The sequence below is a fragment of the Hyperolius riggenbachi genome, chromosome 3 (assembly GCF_040937935.1).
Source record: "Hyperolius riggenbachi isolate aHypRig1 chromosome 3, aHypRig1.pri, whole genome shotgun sequence".
Taxonomy (NCBI): Eukaryota; Metazoa; Chordata; class Amphibia; order Anura; family Hyperoliidae; genus Hyperolius; species Hyperolius riggenbachi.
In genome coordinates, this window is record NC_090648.1 from 222,337,051 (window position 1) to 222,362,297 (window position 25,247).

The window sequence follows — 25,247 nt, forward strand, 5'->3', positions numbered from 1 at the left end:
CTTCATGTGCAAGCTGTTGTGTAATTACTGCATAAAAATCCCTGAATATTTAGCACTGTTGATCTAGCTTAGACACTGTCTGCTCTTGCTTGCTGAAGCATTGAAAAGCAAAAATGACTCCCAATTATTAAATTGAATTAAGATCCAGAATATAGTAAACTTTATGTGCTTGAGTGTAAATTACTTGCCTAGTCCCTTGGAGTTTACTTTATAGGAAATCTACTGTACAACAAAGCCCTTAGCCGTCAATGATGTGTAATTTATTACATTACAGCTGGCAAATACAATCCAGTGTTGCTGTGAATTTACTTGCTGCCACTAATGGGTTAAAGGAGACCTCATTAGGTCAGGCTGCTTTTATAAGACAATGAACCCTTAACCCAATGTTGGAGCAGCACTCAGCAGTCACCTATGAGGCTAGAGGAAACCTCACATACAAATAATAATGGGAGTGTCATATTATGTAGATTTATTGCAATGTCTGTCATTACTTCCAGGAGGTGCTTGGATTTATGACACCTTAATGTCTGCATCTCAGTCCCAAGTGTCTTACACACGTTTACCAGCTGGGACAGTCCATCAAGCCCAAAATGCAGCTGTGACATGCATTAACTGTTCCATCGCCTCAGGGAGCATGAACACACCACAATGATCATGGCATAATAATAAATGTTGCAGCTGAACACCAGCCAAGGTTTTAAAGAGCTGTTTCAAATAAGAGGTTCCTAGTGTTTAAGTGTATGCGTAGTAAGCCATCCGTTATCACAGACACCGACTATAATTAGGGATGTCAGATGAGTAGGTTTTTTTCTGCTTCTGACTTTATTAGAAGTACAGCATTTAAAAAGCTCCATTTACTATCAAACTGCAATGTAATTTTTCACTGTATTCGCAAATAAGAAAAAATTACTTTGGGCCATCTTTGCGATGCTGTATTGTTGCAGACTTGCAATACCACTATTTAAACTCAAGATGTAACACTCAAAGTACCTACCTAAAGCAGCCACAACACTCACAAAATATTCAAGTTTTATCACGCGTGCATGAAAAAAGGGCGCCGTGAAAAAAGGGCACGACTTATTAACGAATTTGGCGCCAGGTATTAACGAAATTTGCTAACGTTACTTTTACTGTTACAAAAACAAACGAGAAATAATAACGAATAAATATTAAAGTTAAATGTCGTTATGTTTTTCGTCAGTACTGCTTCACCCAACCCTACACTCACACAAAACCCTCCCCTGGTGGTGCCTAAAACTAACCACTCCCCTAGTGGCGCCTAACCCTAACCATCCCCCCCGGTGGTGCCTAAAGGTCCGTACACACGCCGGACTGGAGGCAACTACGGGTCAGTCGTTGCCTCCCGCTGGGTGGGCATTCCAACGACAGTCCGGCGTGTGTACGCACTGTCGGCGGACTGATACAGCTGTTTCCGAGCGATCCGCCGGGCGGTGTGTACGGACCTTAACCCTAACCACCCCTCTGGTGGTGCCTAACCCTAACCCCCCCCCCAGTGTTGCCTAAAACTAACCGCCACCTAGGTGGTGCCTAACCCTAACCACTTCCCTGGTGGTGCCTAACCCTAGCCACTCCCTCTGCAGAAACACCCGTTTACATATATTAACGATAATACCTTTGAAAATGTAAAATCTGTAGTTATTAACGAAATAATATGACACAAACTATACCGTTGTAAACTTCTAAAATGATAACTACCTCAAAAACTATAATGTTGTAATGTTATTAACGAAATTTTTTGTGGCGCCATTTTTTCTGCTTTTTTCGCTGTATTAACGATAATTGCATTAAAGTCTATGGCTACTCCCTTTTCGTCCACCCTCAGCCGGCGCCCTTTTTTCCTGCTACCTTTATCACAGAACCAAACATGACTGACAGGCAGGACAGGTTGTAGACTTTTTGTTGCCAGAAGCGAACTTGTGAGAATGTACAGTGTATATATACTGTATATATATATATATATATACTATATATATATATATATATTTATAGAGAGAGAGAGAGAAAGAGAGAGAGAGAGAGAGAGAGAGACAGAGAGAGTGTAAACGGGTGCTGATAGGTGTATGGCTGAGAGCGGATGGGTAACACACACACTTCCTCAGATATACATGCACAGCAATAAACTACAGGGAAACCAGAGGGAGAATGGTTAGCAAAAAGCAGTGCATATTTATTTGAGGGGCAAGCCAGCACACACAGACTCACAGCAGGCAGGCTCTGATCTCCATGAGTCAGACAGAAGCAGCAGAGCAGAGGTGGAGACTGAAAAATATCAGCTGAGTGTAGAGCTGATGCTGCCCCCTACAGTCTGCCCTGAATTATGTGATTCAGTCTGCTTCATTATAGGGCTGCTGCTGTTGAAAGGGGAGCTACTTTTTGAGATGTGGCACCATGTGGCTCCATGCACGCATGCATGGAACAATGCAAATGTGGCGGGTAAACCGCGAATTCTAGTGACTGACTTCCTGTGCAGTAGGGAGTACGCCACTGGTGAGGAGCAGTGACTGGCGGCAAAGGGCATGCAGGGGGTGTGCTAGGGCCATGCGGGGGGCAGCGTTATGCATATGCTCCTGTCAGCGCATTTTGCCGCATGGTCATGTGAATTTTTTGGTCCATTTTTTTAATCAGCTGTCACTTTCTTTCGAATGTAAGCCTATAAATGATGGATTTCATGAATATAAGTGTGCTTTAAATTAGAACTGTACATGCGATGAATGTTCAGTTCCAGCACTAGATGCCAACACTGGTTGGAGGTAATATTTATTTTACTCCACACATGATGCATTCTCAGCTCACCCGCTACATCATTTGACCACAGGTCTTCTCTATGCATTGGTGCAGAGTGCAGATGTGGCCATCAGCCTTGTAGTTCTGTGTGTACCATGCATTAATTCAGCATCCTGTTCATGTCCAAAAACTGAGGGCACCATATAGAGGACCTTACATCAGTAATCAGTGTGGAAAGCAGCAGATGGCATGCAGTAAGCTTACCAGTAAGCACTAATGCTATTTATTGCTACTGAGATTTTTGTCAGTAGATTCAAACCCACTTCAATTGGCTACCTCGGACCTCAAATCTGGGAAGGGGTGTTTACCAGGTGCCAAATATTTCCTTTACGCTCCACTGTTTATTTATCTATAATAAAAAAGTATGTACTGTTTGTCACAAATTGCCAGTTTCACACAAAATGACTGTTTATAGTAAATTAAAACTGGAAATCTCAATTATCCTGATTCAAAAGGTGACCATTAACTGTCAGACTGACCGACGATAATGTTAGATCTACAGCACATGTAACTGTGCCCGGGATGGCAAGGGTTAACCCTTTAGTTTGTATGTATTTCAAAGGCAATGAAAACACAGAATATCCATGTAGTTGTGATGTTTCACGGTTTCAGACCTAGATATAACTTTTTAGGATGTGCCTTTTATAATCAGTACATTACTTGCAATGATATATTTCAAGAGGGAATAATGAAACGTCTTTAGCACTTTCTCCCATTACATCCGCTTGCAGGATTATGTGGTATATTTCTGCACTATAAATATATCCTGGAAAGGTACTTATATTCAATATGAAAAACTGACACTTTAGAAGTGGGGGCAGAGGAGAGGGCTGAAGGAGGGGCGCATATTCTCTCCTCCATCAAGATGACACACATGAGAGAATAAGACAGGACTCATTTAGACGTCTGGCTGGAAACAGACCGTCCTCTCAGGGTGAGCCTCCCTGTCCCTTCCTTTCTGCCCTCATCACCGCCAGTGCTTGCTGGAGAATTAGCACAGACATCATGCCGGATTTTGCAGGAATTTGGAAAATGAGAAGCAGTGAGAATTTTGATGAACTTCTCAAAGCACTTGGTAAGACTGACAAACCAGGGACTGCACAGCATAGCAGCATACTTGTAGAACTGTGTGCACTAGATTTCACCATTTATATTTTAAATGCAATTTAAAGATAGGAAATGCATAACTTTTTACACTTTTTCTCATTTGCAAATCCTTAACTTCTATTGTGCCTTGATATGATACTATAGTTGAGAATATGTTTGCTATAGATAGATAGTTAGATAGATAGATAGATAGATAGATAGATAGATAGATAGACTTTGATATGTAAGTGTCTTTGAAAGCTTACAAAAATCTCAAAATGGGCAAAAAACAGTTGCTGGTTTTGTAGAAGTTTATAAGTAAAAACAAAGAACCTCTACCACTTAAAGATTCATTCAGTCAATACAAAAAGATAATGGCAGTTAGACAGGCATTTGTTAAATAAGAGGATAATATCCACAGGTGGGGGTCTAGGAAGATTATATCACTAGATGACAATACTATAAATGACAGCACAATCTGTGGCTTAGTACACACAACAGTACACAGAGAATAGATAAAAAAAGTTAAGGAATGTAGGCAGTAGTAGAGTTTAATTAAAGCAACGTAACAATTTACATAGGAATCAGCAATTCATTAACAGCATGTACAGAATATGCATTAGAGCAGTATTTCTTAAATCTGAAATAATGTTCCACTGACAGGTGACGTTTTATACATTTATAAACACAGATTTATTTATAAATTAATGGTTTCTGAGCACAGATCTGAGGAACACTTTATTGATGTGATCCACAAAATCTTGCTATAGAAAGGTAGATAATTGGGAGATCTGATAAAGGAGTAATCTCTACAGGTGAAATGAAGCTTTGTTTGCTCTAACATGTAATCATACAGTAATAGAACTTCAAGTACACGACTGAGCATTTCAAGTCATTTAATTCTGGATTTTATTCACAGCCACAGTTAGGCACTATTATACTGTTAAAAAATTGAAAAAGATTAGATTTTAAATAAACTTTAACTTTTAAGTTGGGTGAATAAGATACAGAAGTAAACATCTGCAGTGTTCTACAATAAAAATTAGCTTAAAGCTAAAAAAAATGTAATAAAGAAATGGGAGCTATTATCAACTGTAGATAGCAAATTACATTTTAGACAAATACATGAACTGAATAGTTACTAGCTATTAATAATACAAACTGAATAGTTAATATGGAAACTGTGATTTAAAACCATATAGCATAATACAAAATACCATGATGTGTTAAAACTTAAATTGGGCAATGAAGGTTAAAAAAAAGTGTGTTATACATTAGTTGGTCACTTAGACTCTGGTTTTAAAAGCTGAAAAAATATTTTGCACTCCCACGATGAAAGAAATTCTATAGGGTGAAACTCCCATAGGATAGTACACCAATACAGCACAACCTATCAAGAAGCTCTGGGGGAGGGCTGATGTGATGACATCACCATAAGTTCTTTAGCTTCACAAGTATGCAAGGGATATGACTAGACCAGGTTTGAAGCCCTTCACAATAATGCAAAAAACAATTGAATAGCTTTCTAGCTGACAGGAAAACCACTGACAAGTGGAACTTGCACTACAGTGTGCACTTTGTCTTGTGAAAGTATGGCATTCCTGGGCGTCATGCTGCAATAGCTTCATATTCAGTGTGGTTGCTTGTTATAATAACATGTATATGGAACTTTTTGAAAGTGTTGGGTTTTTTAAGTTCAAAATTGTTGCAGTATTGCAAAAGCAGAAGAGTCTTGAAATTTCTAAAGTCCTCACATTGTAAACTGAGTCCCTCGACAAATATGAATATGGCAATAAAAATCACTCAATGATAACTAAAGTCAAATACAGACAGAAGCCCAGCATATAGAGTACACAAAGCAGTTGCAATCTTAAAATTCTTCTTCTTCTGTCAATAAATGTGCTTGGAAGCATGCTTATTTCATTAGAAACACAATGGCCTCAGTAAATTAATCAATACGCTTCTTAAAACTAAAGACAATATCTATAACATTATATTAAATTTAAAAACTTTAAATATTGTTTCTATTGCATCTCTGCTATGTGCTGGTCAGCAATCTGTATCCGACTTCAGCTCGGTTTTATTGATTTTAAAATAACATTGTTTTTTGGGGACACACTATTAGATTTCTGCCACAACAGCCCAGAGAACCCTAAATCCTGGGGACTTTACAAATAATTGTTTTTGTAGGAAAGTTACAGTAAGCTCTCTTCCTTTATCTCACACATGATCAGTGACAGCAAGACATGAGTACTCTAACATAGTACTACCATAATAGAGAACATTAGGTTTTGGGGCTCATGAACCAGTAAGGAAGAATGTTGCATCATACAACATGTCAGATTAGAATGTTAAAGATGTTTATATGTTTAATTTAAAGGGAAATAAATATGCATGGGTGCTTTACAATTTCCATTTAAAGAGACACTGATGCGAAAAAAAATTATGATATAATGATTTGTTTGTGTAGTACAGCTAAGAAATAAAACATTAGGAGCAGAGATATAAGTCTAATATTGTTTCCAGTACAGGAAGGGTTAAGAAACTCCAGTTGCTATCTATACAAAAAAGCCATTGAGCTCCGCGACTTTTAAAGATGCAGAGAACTCTGTCTTCTGAAGCTTGTTATCTCAACTGTCAATCACTGAATTTCTTTCTTCTCTCCAGAGGACAGGTCAATAGTTCACTGAGCTGCTCTGTAAAATAATTTAGAATGCTGAGTAGTGTGTAAACTGCAAATATTAGAGAATGATCCAATGTTATAAAAAACACTATATAACTGAAAATAAACATATGAGAATATTTCCTTGCTACTAATGTTCTAGTAATTATCCGCACTATACAACCAATTCATTGTATCCTTTTTTTCCCCGCTTCAGTGTCTCTTTAAGTCTACAGCCAGCTATGAATTTCCAAAACTAAGAGCAACCTCAAATTGCACATCCTTGCAATCATGGCAACACTAATCTCTTTGGAGTACTGGTGCGATAATACTTGGGAAAACTCTCACCTTACTTCAGGAGCAAACAGGTGCATAAAGCAGCAGCTTTTGTTACTTATTTTACACACTCTTAATGGGATACTGTAGGGGGGGTCGAGGGAAAATGAGTTGAACTTACCCGGGGCTTCTAATGGTCCCACACAGACATCCTGTGCCCGCACAGCCACTCACCGATGCTCCGGTCCCGCCTCCGGTTCACTTCTAGAATTTCAGACTTTAAAGTCTGAAAACCACTGCGCCTGCGTTGCCGTGTCCTCGATCCCGCTGATGTCACCAGAAGCGTTCTGCGCAGACACAGACCATACTGGGCCTGCGCAGTACGCTTCTGCTGACATCAGTGGGATCGAGGACACGGCAACGCAGGCGCAGTGGTTTTCAGACTTTAAAGTCTGAAATTCCAGAGGTGAACCGGAGACGGGGCCGGAGCATCGGTGAGTGGCTGCGCGGGCACAGGATGTCTGCGGGGGACCATTAGAAGCCCCAGGTAAGTTCAACTCATTTTCCCCTGACCCCCCTACAGTGTCCCTTTAAGCTTTTACATGCCTTTCTGCTAGTTACAATTAGGAAAAAAAAGTAAACAGCCTGAAATAATGACAATCCCTGTTATATATACACGAAAACTAAATGCATTGTGTTTTCCTCAACAAAAGTAGAATCAGGCATGGGCAAACTTGGCCCTCCAGCTGTTACGGAACTACAAGTCCCACAATGCATTGCAGGAGTCTTACAGCCACATTCTTGACTCATAAAGGCAAATGCATTGTGGGACTTGTAGTTCCTTAACAGCTGGAGGGCCAAGCTTGCCCATGCCTGCTTTAATAGTTGTAAAATATATGCCTCACTTCTGAACTTAGATGCTCAATGCATGCCCCAGGGGGAAGTTAGTAACGGCAGAGGGTACTTGAACTTGTCACATTCAATCTATTTTTGAGATTGATTATATGGCAATCCTGTATAAACAAACGTGAATAAGTCATTTTAGTTTATTGAAGGGAATGGTTGGAAAACATTCATGCACATGTATGGAGCACTCCTGTCAAAGGGTACTTGAAATGATATTACTTGGTAAACACTGTATTTTATAAAGGGGTATCTGCTGTAATAATGTTGAGCCTGCTATAGATCATCACTCTATGTGTTAGGAGAGATACAAAGCCTTAATTTTCACTAGCATGAAATATATTATACTGATCAGGTGTACACAAACCTCTTATAGTTTTTAGATGAATCACAATATTTCTGATCCATAAAGATTACCAGAAACAACTACTCAGACATATTTCTAGAATCAAGACTCCTGGAATCTGTCTGACACATCTTTAAATATTTATAAACATCAAGTGACTGCAGTTTCCACTATCTCCCATTAAGGTATAGTGCATGTTAGGTGGAAAAGAAAGACCTGTGGAGAGTCTGGTCTTGTCTAACATAGTGGGTGATGCTCTGAGCAAAGATGATGACATCATTTCATGCGAGTGCCTATAATACCCGGCTGCTCTCCGTTTCCTCAGCTCCACGTTTTGTAGTTGAATTCCAGTCAGGTGGACAGAGTAATGAACAAACTTTGTCAATGAGATGAGAGAGTTACACTCTCCCATCCTTGCTGCATCTTCTGAGAACGTGTTCTGCAGTGCATGCAACTGCTCGAGGATTTCAATGTTTTGCTGGGGGCACGTGCACACATGCACGGCATGAGCCACAGCTCTGCGTGTGCAGGTGTGGAGTCCGGCGGCCTTGTGTCGGTGCTATGCTTCATGTGCCAGTCAAGCATCCTGTGCCTCTCTAAAGCAACCTCACCCTGTCACCAGTACTGATACTACTGTCAGCTGTGGTGGTACTGTCTGACCATACCACTGCGTATATTTGCCTGATCTTGGTGCTTTTGTTACTGATCCGGCTTGTCTGATTCTCCCTTGATCTCTGGTTTGACCCCTGCCTTTTTCTGGATTCACTTGTTGTGACACTTGGACTGGTTACTGGATTTTGCATGATCTCTGCCTGCACCAACTTGGACTGTTACCTCCTTCAGCTATTTGCAGGTTTCCTTGAACTCAGTCTTCTTTACACTACACTTTTTCCCACGTGTCCTGATCACGATTTGCTACTGGACTTCTCTTCTGAACGCACTCCTAATTGTGGTGTTGCTTGTTTTTCTAACCACCATTGGGGTATCTCTCACTGGTGCAACCTGGTGGGCACTTGCAGAAAAGTCCATTGCCTCTTGTGGGCCAATCTGGTGAAGACTTGTGGTCACCTAAGCTATGTCCCATGAGAGTGCCCTCATCTCAATAGAAGGATCAAGGGATTACCTCACCGTAACATGCTAATAATTGCACAGTGCTGTAATATGTAAGAACAGAGGCGCCAAGCAGAGTAAAACAATGTTCTAAAAATGATAGGCGTGTACAGAGGCGTGTGAGCGCCTCTGTACACGCTTTATGGACCTGAACCAGTTTTATATGCTCCTGTACTGCCTGATGAATCGGGACTGTTGACTGCGAAACGCGTTGCGATTTTATGGAGCTGTGAATAAATTGTATATTTTTTACTCTGCATTTGAGTATATGTCCACTACCAGAGGGAGATAAGTCCACCTCGACTCCCCTTTTTTTATCATTTTTAGAACATTGTTTTACTCTGCTTGGCGCCTCTGCTCGTACATATTACAGCACGATTAAGTCCACCCCTGGTGGAGGGGTTCTTTCCCCATTTTCCTATCTACAGAGAGTGACTTTTATACCTGAGTGGGGTCAGGTACTAATACTCCCCACCTGCCTGTCAAGTGGTTGCCTGATGGTAACCCACCTTTGTGAGTATAAGAACCTTTGACAATACATTATATATTGAGCTTACTAGACAATATTGCACTATTGGGTTCTTGGTGTCCTCTGTTTTGTTTTTACTAATAATTGCACAGGGCTTGGAAATGGGTCAATCCAATTTTGCCCTGAAGTGTATTTAATTGGCCTAGTTGCATATAGTTTTCAGTAAATATGCATCCATGATAATCATCTCATTGATTTACTCCAGTTATGAACTATGAAAGTACTTTCAGCTATATTAGTGTTTTTCAACATTATTTTACCTTGTACTCCTTTATAAAAGATGCTGTCTGTGACGTACTCCTTACTGTGGGTGATTTTATCTCAGGTACCCGCTTAAGGCACATGTATATATGTTTTGCACACGCCATAAGTAGACATTTCCTTATGCTTTAAGTTAACTTAAAATACTTACTTTGTTTGTTTATAGGTCATCTATTACCATGTACAGTGGCTTGCAAAAGGATTCGGCCCCCTTGAAGTTTTCCACATTTTGTCACATTCCTGCCACAAACATGCATCAATTTTATTGAAATTCCATGTTAAAGACCAATACAAAGTGGTGTACACGTGAGAAGTGGATCGAAAATCATACATCATTCCAAACATTTTTTTACAAATCAATAACTGCAAAGTGGGGTGTGCGTAATTATTCAGCCCCCCTGAGTAAATACTTTGTAGAATCACCTTTTGCTGCAATTACAGCTGCCAGTCTTTTAGGGTATGTCTCTACCAGCTTTGCACATCTAGAGACTGAAATCCTTGCCCATTCGTCTTTGCAAAACAGCTCCAGTTCAGTCAGATTAGATGGACAGTGTTTGTGAACAGCAGTTTTCAGATCTTGCCACAGATTATCGATTGGATTTAGATCTGGAATTTGACTGGGCCATTCTAACACATGGATATGTTTTGTTTTAAACCATTCCATTGTTGCCCTGGCTTTATGTTTAGCGTTGTTGGCCTGCTGGAAGGTGAACCTCCGCCCCAGTCTTAAGTCTTTTGCAGACTCCAAGAGGTTTTCTTCCAAGTTTGCCCTGTATTTGGCTCCATCCATCTTCCCATCAACTCTGACCAGCTTCCCTGTCCCTGCTGAAGAGAAGCACCTCCAGAGCATAATGCTGCCACCGCCATATTTGACAGTGGGGATGGGGTGTTCAGAGTGATGTGCAGTGTTAGTTTTCCGACACACATAGCGTTTTGCATTTTGGCCAAAAAGTTCAATTTTGGCCTCATCTTACCAGAGCACCTTCTTCCACATGTTTGCTGTGGAAGAAGGTGGCTTGTGGCAAACTGCAAATGGGACTTCTTATGCTTTTCTGTTAACAATGGCTTTCTTCTTGCCACTCTTCCATAAAGGCCAACTTTGTGCCGTGCAGGAGTAATAGTTGTCCTATGGACAGAGTCTCCCACCTGAGCTGTAGATCTCTGCAGCCCGTCCAGAGTCACCATGGGCCTCTTGACTGCATTTCTGATCAGCGCTCTCCTTGTTCGGCCTGTGAGTTTAGGTGGACGGCCTTGTCTTGGTAGGTTTACAGTTGTGCCATATGCCTTCCATTTCTGAATAATCGCTTGAATAGTGCTCTGTGGGATGTTCAAGGCTTTGGGAATCTTTTTGTAGCCTAAGCCTGCTTTAAATTTCTCAATAACTCTATCCCTGACCTGTCTGGTGTGTTCTTTGGACTTCATGGTGTTGTTGCTCCCAAGATTCTCTCAGACAACCTCTGAGGTCTTCACAGAGCATCTGTATTTGTACTGACATTAGATTACACACAGGTGCACTCTATTTAGTCATTAGCACTCATCAGGCAATGTCTATAGGCAACTGATTGCACTCAGACCAAAGGGGGCTGAATAATTATGCACACTCCACTTTGCAGTTATTTATTTGTAAAAAATGTTTGGAATTATGCATGATTTTCGTTCCACTTCTCACGTGTACACCACTTTGTATTGGTCATTTACGTGGAATTCCAATAAAATTGATGTATGTTTGTGGCAGTAATGTGACAAAATGTGGAAAGCTTCAAGGGGCCCGAATACTTTTTCAAGCCACTGTATACTTGTGTATAGGCCGACCTGCATATAAGCTGACCCCCAACTTTTATTTCAGAAAGCAGAAAAGCACATGTGAGCCTAGGGTAGGAAAAGCAGCAGCTCCTGAGTTTCAATAATCAAAATAAATGCCAGTAAAATTACATTCATTAAGACATCAGTGCATTGCAGATCAAGTGTTTCTTTTAGCATGCAAAACAGATATTAGCTGTTTGGTGCCACCGTAATCTTTACCCACTTGCTTAGGTCTCTCCAGTTTTAGGCTGTGTTGCATGTCCACATTTGTCTTGATAATAAAGCACATTTGAAACCTCAGGCTGGCCACATTTTTTTCAGTTTAGTTTTCACTGTATTACAATACTAGGCTTATGGCAGGAAGAGCTAACGTTGCTCAACAGTGGTGTTCCTTTAAATGAATATCATCATTCATTTGTTCCTGTGTGGAAAACAAAAAGTTTGCTTTCTTAAAACAGAAAGTATTTGCGATAATTGAGGTTGGAGTGAGCTTGAGAGGTTTCCCAGTGCATCACTGCTGAATATATGCAAATTAACCATTGTTGCCCTTAGAAGATAAACACACCTCCAGATCCGCTGGAATGCAATGATGTGTCAGCTTGTAATTATTACAGAGCCATAATAATCCAACATGCATACAGACTGTTTCGGATTGGTTGATCCTCATCAGTGCATGGCATGGATTCATTTGGCTCTATGGAGTAGGACTTGAAAAACCCAGAGGTACAGACTAACCAGCAAGCTCATGGTGAACCAGAACTCATTAGAGTGTGTGAGGGGCTACAATGGTTAAAAAAAAACCTTACTAAAATGCATGTAAAAAAAAAGTTTTCTTTCTTAAAACAGAAAGTATGCGATAATTCAGGTTGTAGTGAGCTCCGAGATGTCTCCCAGTGCATCACTGCTGAATATATGCAAATAGTTTGTTCCTGTGTGTATACTTGTTGTATACTTAATTATGCATTAACCTCCTTGCCGGTTATCCCGACCTCAGCTCGGGGTAACCTGCCGCGGAAGATTCCTCAGGCCCTGCTGGGCCGGTTTGCATAATTTTTTTTTTATACACGCAGCTAGCACTTTGCTAGCTGCGTGTCACTTATGATCGCCACCAGTCCACGCCGATTCGCCGCTACCCGCCGCATCAGAGGGTGCCCCCTCCCCGAGACCCGTGCGCTGCCTGGCCAATCAGTTCCAAGCAGCGCTGAGGGGTGGATCGGGACTCCCTCTGACGTCACGACGTTGACGGGGGAAGCCCTTATGGAAATCCCGTTCAGAGCGGGATTTCCGGATGGGCATATGCGCCGGCGGCGATCGGCGCATATGGAGGGACGCCGCAGGGAGGGGGGAAGCATGTAGCTAGCGCTAGGCTAGCTACATGCTATAAAAAAAAAAAAACCTCCCTGCCATGCACAGCACATTTTTAGAACGGCAGGGAGGTTAAGGATTTTTAGAACGGCAGGGAGGTTTTGTCAAAATACCAGTGCCCACAAGATATAAAGAGAACACTAAACAAGCTAGGAACAAAATGTCCCCCAACCCACCTTTACACCCAAAGTAGCTGCAATGGTTATAGTTATACACCTGCTCTGAACCACTTTATCTACAGAATAGGACTAAACCTATTCAAATAACACTCTTGAAACAAACTGGCCCTTTTGAGTACACATTAGCAACAGAGGCACCTGAAATACCCCCCTTTCTTCTTGGGATTCCAGTGCTGATAATTATGTGATTTGTCAAGTGTAGTTATAACGGCAGATTGCATTGTAAGAAGGGCTGGAGATACCAGGGCCGGTTCAAGACTTTTGCTGCCTGAGGCAAACTTGTGAGGATTTGCGCCCCCCCCCCACCCTTCCCCCAAATTGGAACGATCGCACAGCACACAACAATTTGCACCACACGCTATAGTTGCAGTGAGCCTCCCCAAAACACCCCCAGTATAGTTGGGTAGCCAGTTATAGGTACCCCCAGTGTTGGTAGCTAGGTACAGTTGCCCCCAGTATAGGTTAGCCAGGTACAGTTGCCCCCAGTATATGTTGGCCAGGCACTCTCTTCATTTCCTGTTTCTTCCTGGTGCTGCCCCCAGACTTCTGCTGCCTGAGGAAGTCGCCTCACTTGGCATCATGGGCAGACCGGGCCTGGGAGATACAACTCACAAGTCAATACACACAGAAAACCTGGGCCCTTGATCAGTTTACTTTTTCTTCTAAGTTGTCTTTTAGGTGATAATTTTTTTATCTGTGTAAAATAACTTTTCAGCACTCTGCAATTATAAAAGTACCAAAAATAGGTGAAGAAAAGTATTTTCTTTGCAGGAATAATAGTCCCTCAGGCCCCCAAGCCACATTTCCACATGCCCTGCACCTCCCCTGCGCATCATGGGGGCCAGTAAAACCCTCAAAGTACCACCCCCAACCTTGCACAGTAGAGCGGGGAGGAGTGTAATATATACCTGTTGCTCGTCCTCCTGGCTGCCACTCACCTTATGCTGCCTGCGTAATATACATCGGGAGCCAGATGAAGGCAGCATAGAGCGCCCAGCTCCCAGGAAGAAGGAGGAAGAGGAGACCCAAAGCAGCGTGGAACAGGTAAATATTGCACTGCTCCCCATGCTACTGTGCAAGAAGGGAAGGAAGAGGAGTGGGCTCCCATAGCAGGGACTGTTGTTACGCTGGTGGTTCTGTGGATGGGTACAGGTCCGCTTTATGGCAACTTGACTGATTTAATAAGGCTGAAGAATTAATACTGAGTCATGTCTCTCATAACAAATGATGAAGAATCATTTTTGTTTTGATGACATTTTAACAATGAATGTAACTATACAGGTGTAAACGCCATGCTCAGGAAAGTAGCAGGGGCTGCAGCTTCTAAACCTCACGTTGAAATCCGTCAGAGTGGAGACCAGTTTTATATCAAGACGTCAACCACTGTCAGAACTACAGAGATTCAGTTCACAGTTGGAAAAGAGTTTGATGAGGAGACTGTGGATGGCAGAAAATGCAAGGTATTTTCTCTATATACATCAATAATCTACTGTAATGCTGTGGACTAACATAAAGCTATTTTGAAAGCATCTGAACTATAAGATCACCAGGAATGTTCTATCTATTGTAGGTTCATTACATACCAGTAATAATATACTGTAAATTACATACTATTATGCAGACAAAGCTCTAAGTACTAGCAAGGAGTACTGTACATACTGTAATTTGACACCCTAACCGCTACTCCCATGTTCTCCCCCCAGGGGTGTTTTTAGGCATAGGCATTACAGGCCACTGCCTGGAGTGCCACTGGTCCTTGCGGGTGCCATGCCCCTGAGTAAGCCCCGCCCCATGAACTAAGACCCGACTCTTGGATGAAGCCCTACCTCCCGAAAGAAGCCACTTCCCCCATGGGTGTTTGTACCTCCTTCTGTCTCCTTGTGCCACCTCTGCCCCCTGTGTGTCCCTTTATCCCCCTGTGCCTCCTGTCTCCCTTTGTACCTCCTTCTGTCTCCCTTTGTGCCTCCTTCTTGTGCCACCTTCAGTCCCCCTGTGACACCCCTGCCCCTCTGTGCATCCTGAGATGGATTAAAGTGAAATGGTGTCCTAGGCAAGCAACAATTTTGGGCCCACGCTTGATGGCCACCTAGCTTTTTTGGCAAGATTTGTTGGCGGCTAGCATAAACTGAACCCTAGACTCTCTCCAGGCCCTAGGCACTTGCCTAAGTTGCCATGTGGATGATCTGGCTCTGTGTGCATCCCCCTGTGCCTCCCTTTGTCCCACTGTGCCTCCTTCTGTCCTCCCTCTATCCCCTTGTCCCACTATCTGTTCCTGTCCCCCTCCCGCACTCCCCCAGTCCATTGTGTAAAGGCAGAGTATAGCGCTCTTTCCTCCCCTCTTAAGTCCAGTGCTGTGCCTGTGCGACCATCCTGACTGTTTTCTGCTCCCTCTAGTGCTGGCTCTCCTCCTGCAGTGTGTAATTATGCTACATGCTGTAGGAGATGCTGGCCACTAGGATAAGTGCAGCTGTGAGGCTGAGCAACAAAATGCAACAGGATCAGTGGGTTGTTGCCTGGAGTAACAAAAAGGCAGAAACGCCCCTGCCCCCCCCCCCCCAATTAGTATTACTCTACTCCCAAAAAATATAGTTCCATTCAAACTACCTTCTTACATACAGAGTGGTGTATGGTTGCTTCAGAGAAGGTTAACGTTACATGTGGCTGTTCTTTAACAATCTGCTTCACTTTCCAGCTGTCTCTTCTTGCATTCCACCTGCACTCATGATATATGTCAAATGAAATCTTTAAACAAAAGTAAAACTACCAATTAAAGGACCAGTATCGCGAAATGTAAACTACATGTGTATGCATATGTGTAAAATGTACATTTCTCCCACAGTAAAATGTGCTATAAATAACTTTTTTCCTATGTCGCTGTCACTTAGGCTGAGTTTCTATTACTGCAATTCCTGCATGTATACCTGCATGTGAATTTGGATGCGATATTACAGCCCACTGAAATCAATAGGCTGCATCAGGATTTGCGTGTGGTTAAAAAAAAAAACAAAAAAAACGGACAGTTGACAACCTTTTTTTCGCATCACACATGAGAATCTCGATAGTCATGCAAGGCATGGCTAGAGTGATTCAAATGTGTTGTTTCTTCAACCCAAGTGGCGATATGCATCTTGCAAATGCATGCCAGTATAATGTCATTCTCTGCTGCCCATCACATTTACCTGCTACGTCATAGTGTTTCCTTTCTAGGAACTGCTTTTGCATAAAGGACAAAACAATAGAGGAAATACTGGGAATCCCCCATAGGGGCAAAAACCTGTCTAAAACCTGTCAGATAGTTACTACCTACAGCAACATCCGAAAAAAAGTCATTTATAGTGCATTTTACTCTAGAAGAAATGTACTTGTCATTTGTATATGTAAATTGTACAATTTTTTTGCGATAGTAGATCTTTAAATTTTATTAGATAAAAGTGAGATGCATGAATGCTGCAGTGTGTTTTGATGTCTTTAAGGACTTATATACACTAGATTTTTTCTTTAGAAATTATCATTCATGATCATTTTGGTTGAACATCTAGTGTGAGCACAAGTGTCTCCCGGTATCAGTGGCTCTCCTTTATTGACATGCAGTCAGTCCTATTTAGCTGACCACTATTGTAGTTCTTATTGCAAGCTACATTGTGTTATCTACTCCCTCACCATAGAACAGAATGAGCTGCTTAGCAAAGAGCCAAGCAGCTCAAATCCCGGGTACATTGTCATCTGAAGTGATCATAAAATATTGTTTTGGGTGTTATTTTTTCTGTGTGAATATAGCCTAACAGTGACCAAAAGCAAGGTATTATTTAAATAAGTTGCAAATTGTAGTTAATGCATTTATTAAAGTTTTAAACAGTGACTTTGTAATAAGAGGAATATAGAGACTGCCACATGTAAATCCATTTAAACAATGCATATTGCCTGGCTGTACTGCTCAGCCTTTTACTGTAATTCGTTAAGCTACCGCCCCAGAACAAGTATGCCGATCAAGTTCTATGTCTAAAATCTGACCATAGAAACCACGTGCTTGTTTCAAAAGTGTGGTTCAGGCGCTACTGAAAACAAAAGATCAGCAGGACAACCAGGCAGCATGCATTGTTTTAATGAAAAAATAAACATTATCACCCTTCTGATCCCTTTCGCTACAGGGGCACTTTCAAGAAAATATGTGTCAAAGTAAGCTTACACATTTATGTACAGATATAATGAGTGATAATTAGTAGTAGTTGGTTCCCATATGAAGTGTGTGTTCTATCGTCACTTTACAGTGTTGACAAAACAAGGAATATGACTGTTTGTTATTGACAGTAAGCATAAATACTTCCCACTCATGAATAGAGATGTCCCGAACCTCCGATTTTCGGTTCGCGACCCGGGTTCACGAACTCCTGTGAACTTTCGTGAACCGCAATAGACTTCAATGGGGAGGCGTACTTTGAAAACTAGAAACATTTATGCTGGCCACAAAAGGGATGGAAAAGATGTTTCAAGGGGTCTAACACCCGGAGGGGGGCATGGCGGAGTGGGATAGGCACCAAAAGACCCGGGGGAAAATCTGGATTGGACGCAAAGCAGCGTTTTAAGGGCAGAAATCACATTGAATGCTAAATTGCAGGCCTAAAGTGCTTTAAAACATCTTGCATGTGTATACATCAATCAGGGAGTGTAATTAGTGTACTGCTTCACACTGACACACCAAACTCACTGTGTAACGCATCACAAACAGCTGTTTGTGTAGTGACGGCCGAGCTGGACTGGTGCGCACCATGGCCAGAGTGCAGGCCGTGGCGGTTTTCAAGCCCATATGGTCGCTGGGCTGTGGTAGCTCAATGATAGAACAACAGTGACTGTCCAGCTGATCAAATTTGGTCTGTCCACAATGAAGCAACGACTTTATTATCGTTGATGTTCCCTCCCCCCCGATACACTCATATAGCCGGTGGTCATTGCTTCATTGTGATACGCGTTCATTGTGGGGAATTGGCACATGTACATGCCTTTTGTTTTGTTGTTACAGCTGCAGTGCAGCCAGAAAAATTAGGCAGGCATGTACACGCACCAGAAAAATTATTATAGCGGCCACTGCTAGCAGCGGCCTTAAAAATTCAGGAATCCACCTGGAGTCCTGGACCCCGTTAGCGGTGGCGGAGAAGGCAGTCAAGCGGCCTGCTGGCAGAGGTGCTGTGTGTGGGGACTGACTTAGTCTTCGGGCGGGCAGTAGCCCTCCGGGATCCATACATTTTGATAAAGGTCAGGTACTGAACCCTTTTGTGACTTAGGTGACTTTTCTTCTCAGTGACAATGCCTCCAGCTGCGCTGAAGGTCCTTTCTGATAGGACGCTTGAGGATGGGCAAGACAGAATTTGGATGGCAAATTGTGACAGCTCTGGCCACAGGTCAAGCCTGCGCACCCAGTAGTCCAAGGGTTCATCGCTGCTTACAGTGTCTACATCCACACTTAAGGCCAGGTAGTCAGCTACCTGCCGGTCCAGGCGTTGGTGGAGGGTGGATCCGGAAGGGCTAAGGCGAGGCGTTGGACTAAAGAATGTCCGCATGTCTGACATCACCATGAGATCGCTGGAGCGTCCTGTCCTTGCCAGCGTGGACATGGGAGAAGGATTACTGGCAGTGGTACCTTTATTGCGTTGTGCTGTGACATTACCCTTAAACGCATTGTAAAGCATAGTTGCCAGCTTGTTCTGCAAGTGCTGCATCCTTTCTTCCTTCAGGTGAGTTGGTAACATGTCCGCCACTTTGTGCCTATACCGAGGGTCTAGTAGCGTGGCCACCCAGTACAGCTCATTCCGCTTGAGTTTTTTATACGGGGGTCCCTCAACAGGCTGGACAGCATGAAAGACGCCATCTGCACAAAGTTAGATCCAGGCGTACTATCCATCTCCTCTTGCTCTTCCTCAGTGACGTCAGGTAAGTCCTCCTCCTCCCCCCAGCTACGAAAAATACCACGGGAACGCTGAGCAGGACAAGCCCCCTGCGATGTCTGCTGCGGTTGTTCTTCTGCCTCCGCCTCCTCCTTTTCCAAAGAAACACCTTCCTCATCATCTGAGTCTGACTCCTCTTCCCCACACGACTCTTCCTCCTCCTCCCTCCTCTGTGCTGCCGCAGGTGTTGAGGAAACATCAGGTTTTGATGAGAATTGATCCCACAGCGTTTCCTCCTGTAACTGTTCCTGTTCACGCTCCTCCACAGCTTGATCCACCACTCTACGCACGGCACGCTCCAGGAAGTAAGCGTACAGGATCAAGTCGCTGATGGTGCCTTCACTGCGACTCACCAGGTTGGTCACCTCCTCAAATGGCCGCATGAGCCTGCATGCATTTTGCATGAGTGTCCAGTTGTTGGGCCAGAACATCCCCATTTCCCCAGATTGTGTCCTTCTAATGTAATTGTACAGGTACTGAGTGACGGCTTGCTCGTGTTCTAGCAGGCAAGAGAACATAAGGAGGGTCGAATTCCAGCAAGTCGGGCTATCACAAATGAGGCGTCTCACCGGCAACTTGTTTCTCCGCTGAATCTCGGCAAAGTGTGCCATGGCTGTGTAAGACCGCCTGAAATGCCCACACAACTTCCTGGCCTGCTTCAGGATGTCCTCTAAGCCCGGGTACTTTGACACAATTCTTTGAATGACTAGATTTAGCACATGTGCCATGCAGGGTACATGTGTCAGCTTTCCCAAATTCAAAGCGGAAATGAGATTGCTGCCGTTGTCACACACCACGTTGCCGATCTCCAGCTGGTGCGGGGTCAGCCACTGATCCACCTGTTTGTTAAGAGCAGCCAGTAGAGCTGCTCCAGTGTGACTCTCCGCTTTGAGGCAAGACATGTCTAAGATGGCGTGACACCGTCGTACATGGTAAGCAGCATAGGCCCTGGGGAGCTGGGGCTGTGTAGCTGGAGAGGAGATCGCAGCACCAGTAGAGTTGAACTGCCACTCAGCCAAGGAGGAGGAGGATGACGACAGCGAAGAGGATTTAGCAGGAGGAGAGAAGGTGGCAGGAGGCCTGCCTGCAAGCCGTGGAGGTGTCACAAGTTGGTCCGCTGCACAGCCACATACTCCCTGCTTGCCATTGGTCACCAGGTTAGGAGGATATCCATAATTACTCGGCAACCTTGGCAACAGCACCCTGTTTGGAGTACTATTGCCGTAAGACTACCCATATTCTTACTTGCAACCTAATAGTAGTCTGCGTTGATTTATGGATCCAACATATCCAGTGCGCACAGTGCACAACCACATCCATTTTACAATAAATAGTGTTACAAATAAATGCTATATGTAATGTTTATTTCTTAAAACATAAGGTATTTGCAGATATTCAGTTTCACATGAGCAATAAGGGACATCCATAGTGCATCATTTCAGCTCTGTGAATGAATAAGGCAAACCAGAACAAGTAGGATGTAGTAAAAGTCTAAAGGTGCCCCAAAGCCCCATTGCCTTAACTGGGCAATCTGTAACACCTCTACCTTCACATTTCTGCTTCCAGAGACATATGCATCCATTCCTTGCACTAATGAAGGACAATATAGCCTAAAACAGTTTTCTGCAAGTTCTATTATTTGGCTAGGTAAAGTGTTATGGGTGTATATATGGCTTTCTAGGGACATAAAAGAGTGATATGCATATTCACTCACTGGGATGAAGTGATGCATTATGGGAGTTACTTCTTGCTAACATAAAGCTGAATATTTGTAAACAAACACCTTCTGTGTTAAGAAAGCAAAATTATATTTCTTTATCCCCAAGAGGTTTTTTACTAGTGGGTTGATGTCCATACCATAGATTTAGCAGAATATAATACGCTTAAAAATGCCATCCTTTGAATATACGTCAGGGCCGTTCTCACTAGGACGATTAGCGGGTCATTCCCGCTAATTGCCGAAGCGCTAGAGCTTTTTAAAGGGCTAGCGCAATTATAACTATATGGCAGTGATCTCACTGCCGTGATTGCCGCCGATGGCAAGAAAATCGGATCGGCGGGTGCGTTTAGCGCGAACGATTAGCAGCAGATTCGATCTCAGTGATCGAATCTGCTGTCGAACAGCGGCAAATCGGGCCAGTATATGGCCAGCTTAAGAGTCAATAGAGTCATTGGGGTTAATTAACCAAATCAATTCTTACGCTAAGTACATAAGTTGTGTGCGCAAGTAGCACAACTCGCATTACCTAGGGAATTGGTGAGCAATGCCTGGTATTCTAGCAATGTGCGTTATGCATGAAGTGTAATGTGAACATTGCTAGCAATATGTGTTACCTAGGTAATGCAAGTTGCACTAATTGCGCAATGCGTGTTCTCTGCCTTGAATAAGTATCACTAATAGTGCTGTGTGATGCCTGCACACAGCAACTTTACAGACATGAAGGGACTCAACTCTATTTAGTATAATGAAAACCTATTATAGATTAATTATAAGGATTTTGAATTGTTATATTTATCAAACATTGTTAGGCTCTGACTTATGCTACACTGGCGCACGAAAGAGGGTGTTTCGGGTGTCTGGAACCACCCCCTCGCACCCGAGACCGGAAGTGCCTCCTGAATCTGAGCAGCGGCAGCCACGGATGTTATAGCGCAGCTGCCGCCTGCTCATATGTGTGCACCAGGGATACAACCCCATCTGCCGCAGGGGGGCCCGCCAGCTGTGTGTGGGGGGAGCGCTGACACCCTCCCGATTGCGGGACCCCCCAGCCAGGTGTAGAACTTCTTCCCCGCAGCCTGCATTCTCCCGGGAGGCAGAGCAGGGCTACGGCAAGATGGCTACCGAAGCCCTGCACTGGAGACTATTTGTGTCTCCAGTACAGGGCTTCGGGAGCCATCTTGTCATAGCACTGCACTCTGCCTGTCAGCGCAGGAGATGTGCTGCTGGAGGATCGTCGGGGAGCTGTGTGCCAGATGCCGGGAGAGGAGACTTCTGCCAGGTGAGTGATTTGTTTTTTTTCACAGGTGCATTTTTTTTTCTGGTGTCTGCTGCCCACATAACGATTTTCTGGTGTCTGCTGCCCACATTACGATTTTCTGGTGTCTGCTGCCCACATTACGATTTTCTGGTGTCTGCTGCCCACATTACGATTTTCTGGTGTCTGCTGCCCACATTGCGATTTTCTGGTGTCTGCTGCCCACATTACGATTTTCTGGTAACTGCTGCCCACATTACGATTTTCTGGTAACTGCTGCCCACATTACGATTTTCTGGTAACTGCTGCCCACATTACGATTTTCTGGTGTCTGCTGCCCACATTACGATTTTCTGGTGACTGCTGCCCACATTACGATTTTCTGGTGACTGCTGCCCACATTACGATTTTCTGGTGTCTGCTGCCTACATTACGATTTTCTGGTGACTGCTGCCCACATTACGATTTTCTGGTGTCTGCTGCCCACATTACGATTTTCTGGTGTCTGCTGCCCACATTACGATTTTCTGGTGTCTGCTGCCCACATTACGATTTTCTGGTGTCTGCTGCCCACATTGCGATTTTCTGGTGTCTGCTGCCCACATTACGATTTTCTGGTAACTGCTGCCCACATTACGATTTTCTGGTAACTGCTGCCCACATTACGATTTTCTGGTAACTGCTGCCCACATTACGATTTTCTGGTAACTGCTGCCCACATTACGATTTTCTGGTGACTGCTGCCCACATTACGATTTTCTGGTGACTGCTGCCCACATTACGATTTTCTGGTGACTGCTGCCCACATTACGATTTTCTGGTGTCTGCTGCCTACATTACGATTTTCTGGTGACTGCTGCCCACATTACGATTTTCTGGTGTCTGCTGCCCACATTACGGTTTTCTGGTGCCTGCTGCCCACATTACGATTTTCTGGTGTCTGCTGCCCACATTACGATTTTCTGGTGTCTGCTGCCCACATTACAATTTTCTGGTGTCTGCTGCCCACATTACGATTTTCTGGTAACTGCTGCCCACATTACGATTTTCTGGTAACTGCTGCCCACATTACGATTTTCTGGTGCCTCGGGTTGCCTCGGGTTTTATTTCACATGGAAAGGAGTTTTTAGGATGTCAGCATAGTACTTACTGTTAACTGTCTATCCATGGTGGACCCTGTGCTGGAGAATCATACTGTGCTCATCAAAGGAAAGCAGAAGCATGACTTTTCCCACCGGGGGGCATACACTGTATTTAAGGGGAGGTAGTGATATTGCATCTTTCCAGACTCTTTCAGACTGATGTTTTGATTTCGGGTCCTGATTTGTTATATATCACAGTCAAGGTTAAGAAATTAGGAATCATCTCCAACATTTAACATGTCAATACTGCTCTTTACAAATTTACACAACATGTAATTACACCACACTACCAAACGCTAACAGGAACATTTTCGTCATCCACCATGATGATACCTATGAGGTGCTTCTACTCACTGTGACAGAATGCAGAATACAGTGGTCTAGTTGCAAATTCACACATCGGTTTATGCCATTCACAAAGACCAACATCCCCCATCTTTACTTCCCTGAAAAAAACAGGAAGAGTTTTCTTACTTTTCAATTGGCCCCGCTTAGAATGGACTTTATCAAACCTAAATTGGGGAGGAAAAGGTAGATACTTATCTCAGTTGTTGGAAGCCTCTGAATGGTCCAGAGGCTCAATCTTTTCTTGTAGAGCCCACCACTCCAGTGCATGGTCCATCTGCATATTTAGGCCATGCTCCTGGCCATGATAGAGCGTATTCAGACTGGGCATGCACATGTAAGATCTACATATGCCCAACAGAATGAAGCTGCTCATGCACAGCTTTTTTCCTTGCTGAGTCAAACAGCTATAGAGGACCTTTAACTGCGGGTTGTAGGAGGATGCAGAAAGCCTCTTGACCAACCAGACTCTTCCTACTACTGAGGTATCTAACTTTTTTCACTTCAGGTGTCCTTTAACTTGTAGTAAAGTGCTATCTCCACAGTTTACTACCTGTAATCTATTTACAGACTTATTTTAATGAAGTTACTCGTAGCAGCCATATTCCGTAATTAAAACTGCCCTCCAAAATTCCTCCAGAAAAGGCCTCAAGCCATTAGCTAGTTGGCTGGTGTCCTCCCCTATTTCATTATGTGGCTCACCACCAAGCCACTTTGTACTTACTACATGAATATCTGTATTGAGCGTACCACAGTAGTATGCCAGTATAGCTGCTGCCCTGGGACCAAATCTATATGGAAATCTTGATTAATTTAGATCTGGCTTTATGAAGTTCTGTATGTATACATGCACACCACCTAAAGCAGTGATGGAAGCCCCTCCAGCAGCTCGCTGGAGGGGCTTCCAGCTGGTTTGTGGGACGAAATAGGTCAAGAAAGCGGACAAAAGGGTAGTAAATTCTATTCTACAGGGGGCAGTTTTAGTGGTAAAACTATAATTAAAGCGTAGTTTTACTTTAAATGAAACATAAATTCTAATTGATTGCTTTTGCCAACTTTCCAGTTTTTCTCTGCTTTTATATAATTCACACTTTATAAACATTATACACTGGAAACACTTTGGTGCTGCATAAAAGAATATTGTGAAGGTTTAGTGATGCAATGTCATAAAGCAAAGCAGTCAAAAATATTGAATCAGAAGACCAAAGATTATTAATTTCTAATTTCAGAGGATTCTTTGCATCTGTTCAGGATAAAATATGTCAATATATTCTTTGTTGAAATAAAGAACCCTCTCGTTCCCCAAATGAATTTACTGATGCATAATTGCCAAACAAACCAAAGTGGCAATATAAAGCATCACAGCTCCCGCAACACAAAATGATGCACATCAGCTTGTGAAATGTTACCAGGGATCTTCTTGCAGCATCCTTAGTTATTTAAGTGTGTAAACCGCCATAAATGTTCAAGCCGCATTTTAATTATATGGATACGCCCCATAAAATTAACCATAAAATACTT

General features: G+C 43.1%; 1 protein-coding gene and 1 long non-coding RNA gene across 4 annotated transcripts in view; one reads left to right on the forward strand and one right to left on the reverse strand.

Moving 5' to 3' along the window:
- LOC137561319 (uncharacterized) overlaps nt 1-23,812 on the reverse strand; it is a 41,521-nt gene extending 17,709 nt beyond the window's left edge. Inside the window, exon 1 of the long non-coding RNA XR_011029966.1 lies at nt 23,736-23,812. This is a non-coding gene — a long non-coding RNA (uncharacterized lncRNA). The remainder of the gene's footprint in view (nt 1-23,735) is intronic.
- Nucleotides 1-25,247, forward strand: part of CRABP1 (cellular retinoic acid binding protein 1) — a 120,819-nt gene that overhangs the window by 69,349 nt on the left and 26,223 nt on the right. For 2 of the 3 annotated variants that reach the window (XM_068272596.1, XM_068272595.1), the window contains one exon: nt 14,607-14,785. In XM_068272596.1, the coding sequence (XP_068128697.1) occupies nt 14,607-14,785 (179 nt within the window). Of the gene's footprint in view, nt 1-3,709; nt 3,881-14,606; nt 14,786-25,247 lie in introns of those variants that run through there. The other variant, XM_068272597.1, reaches the window with a different exon arrangement.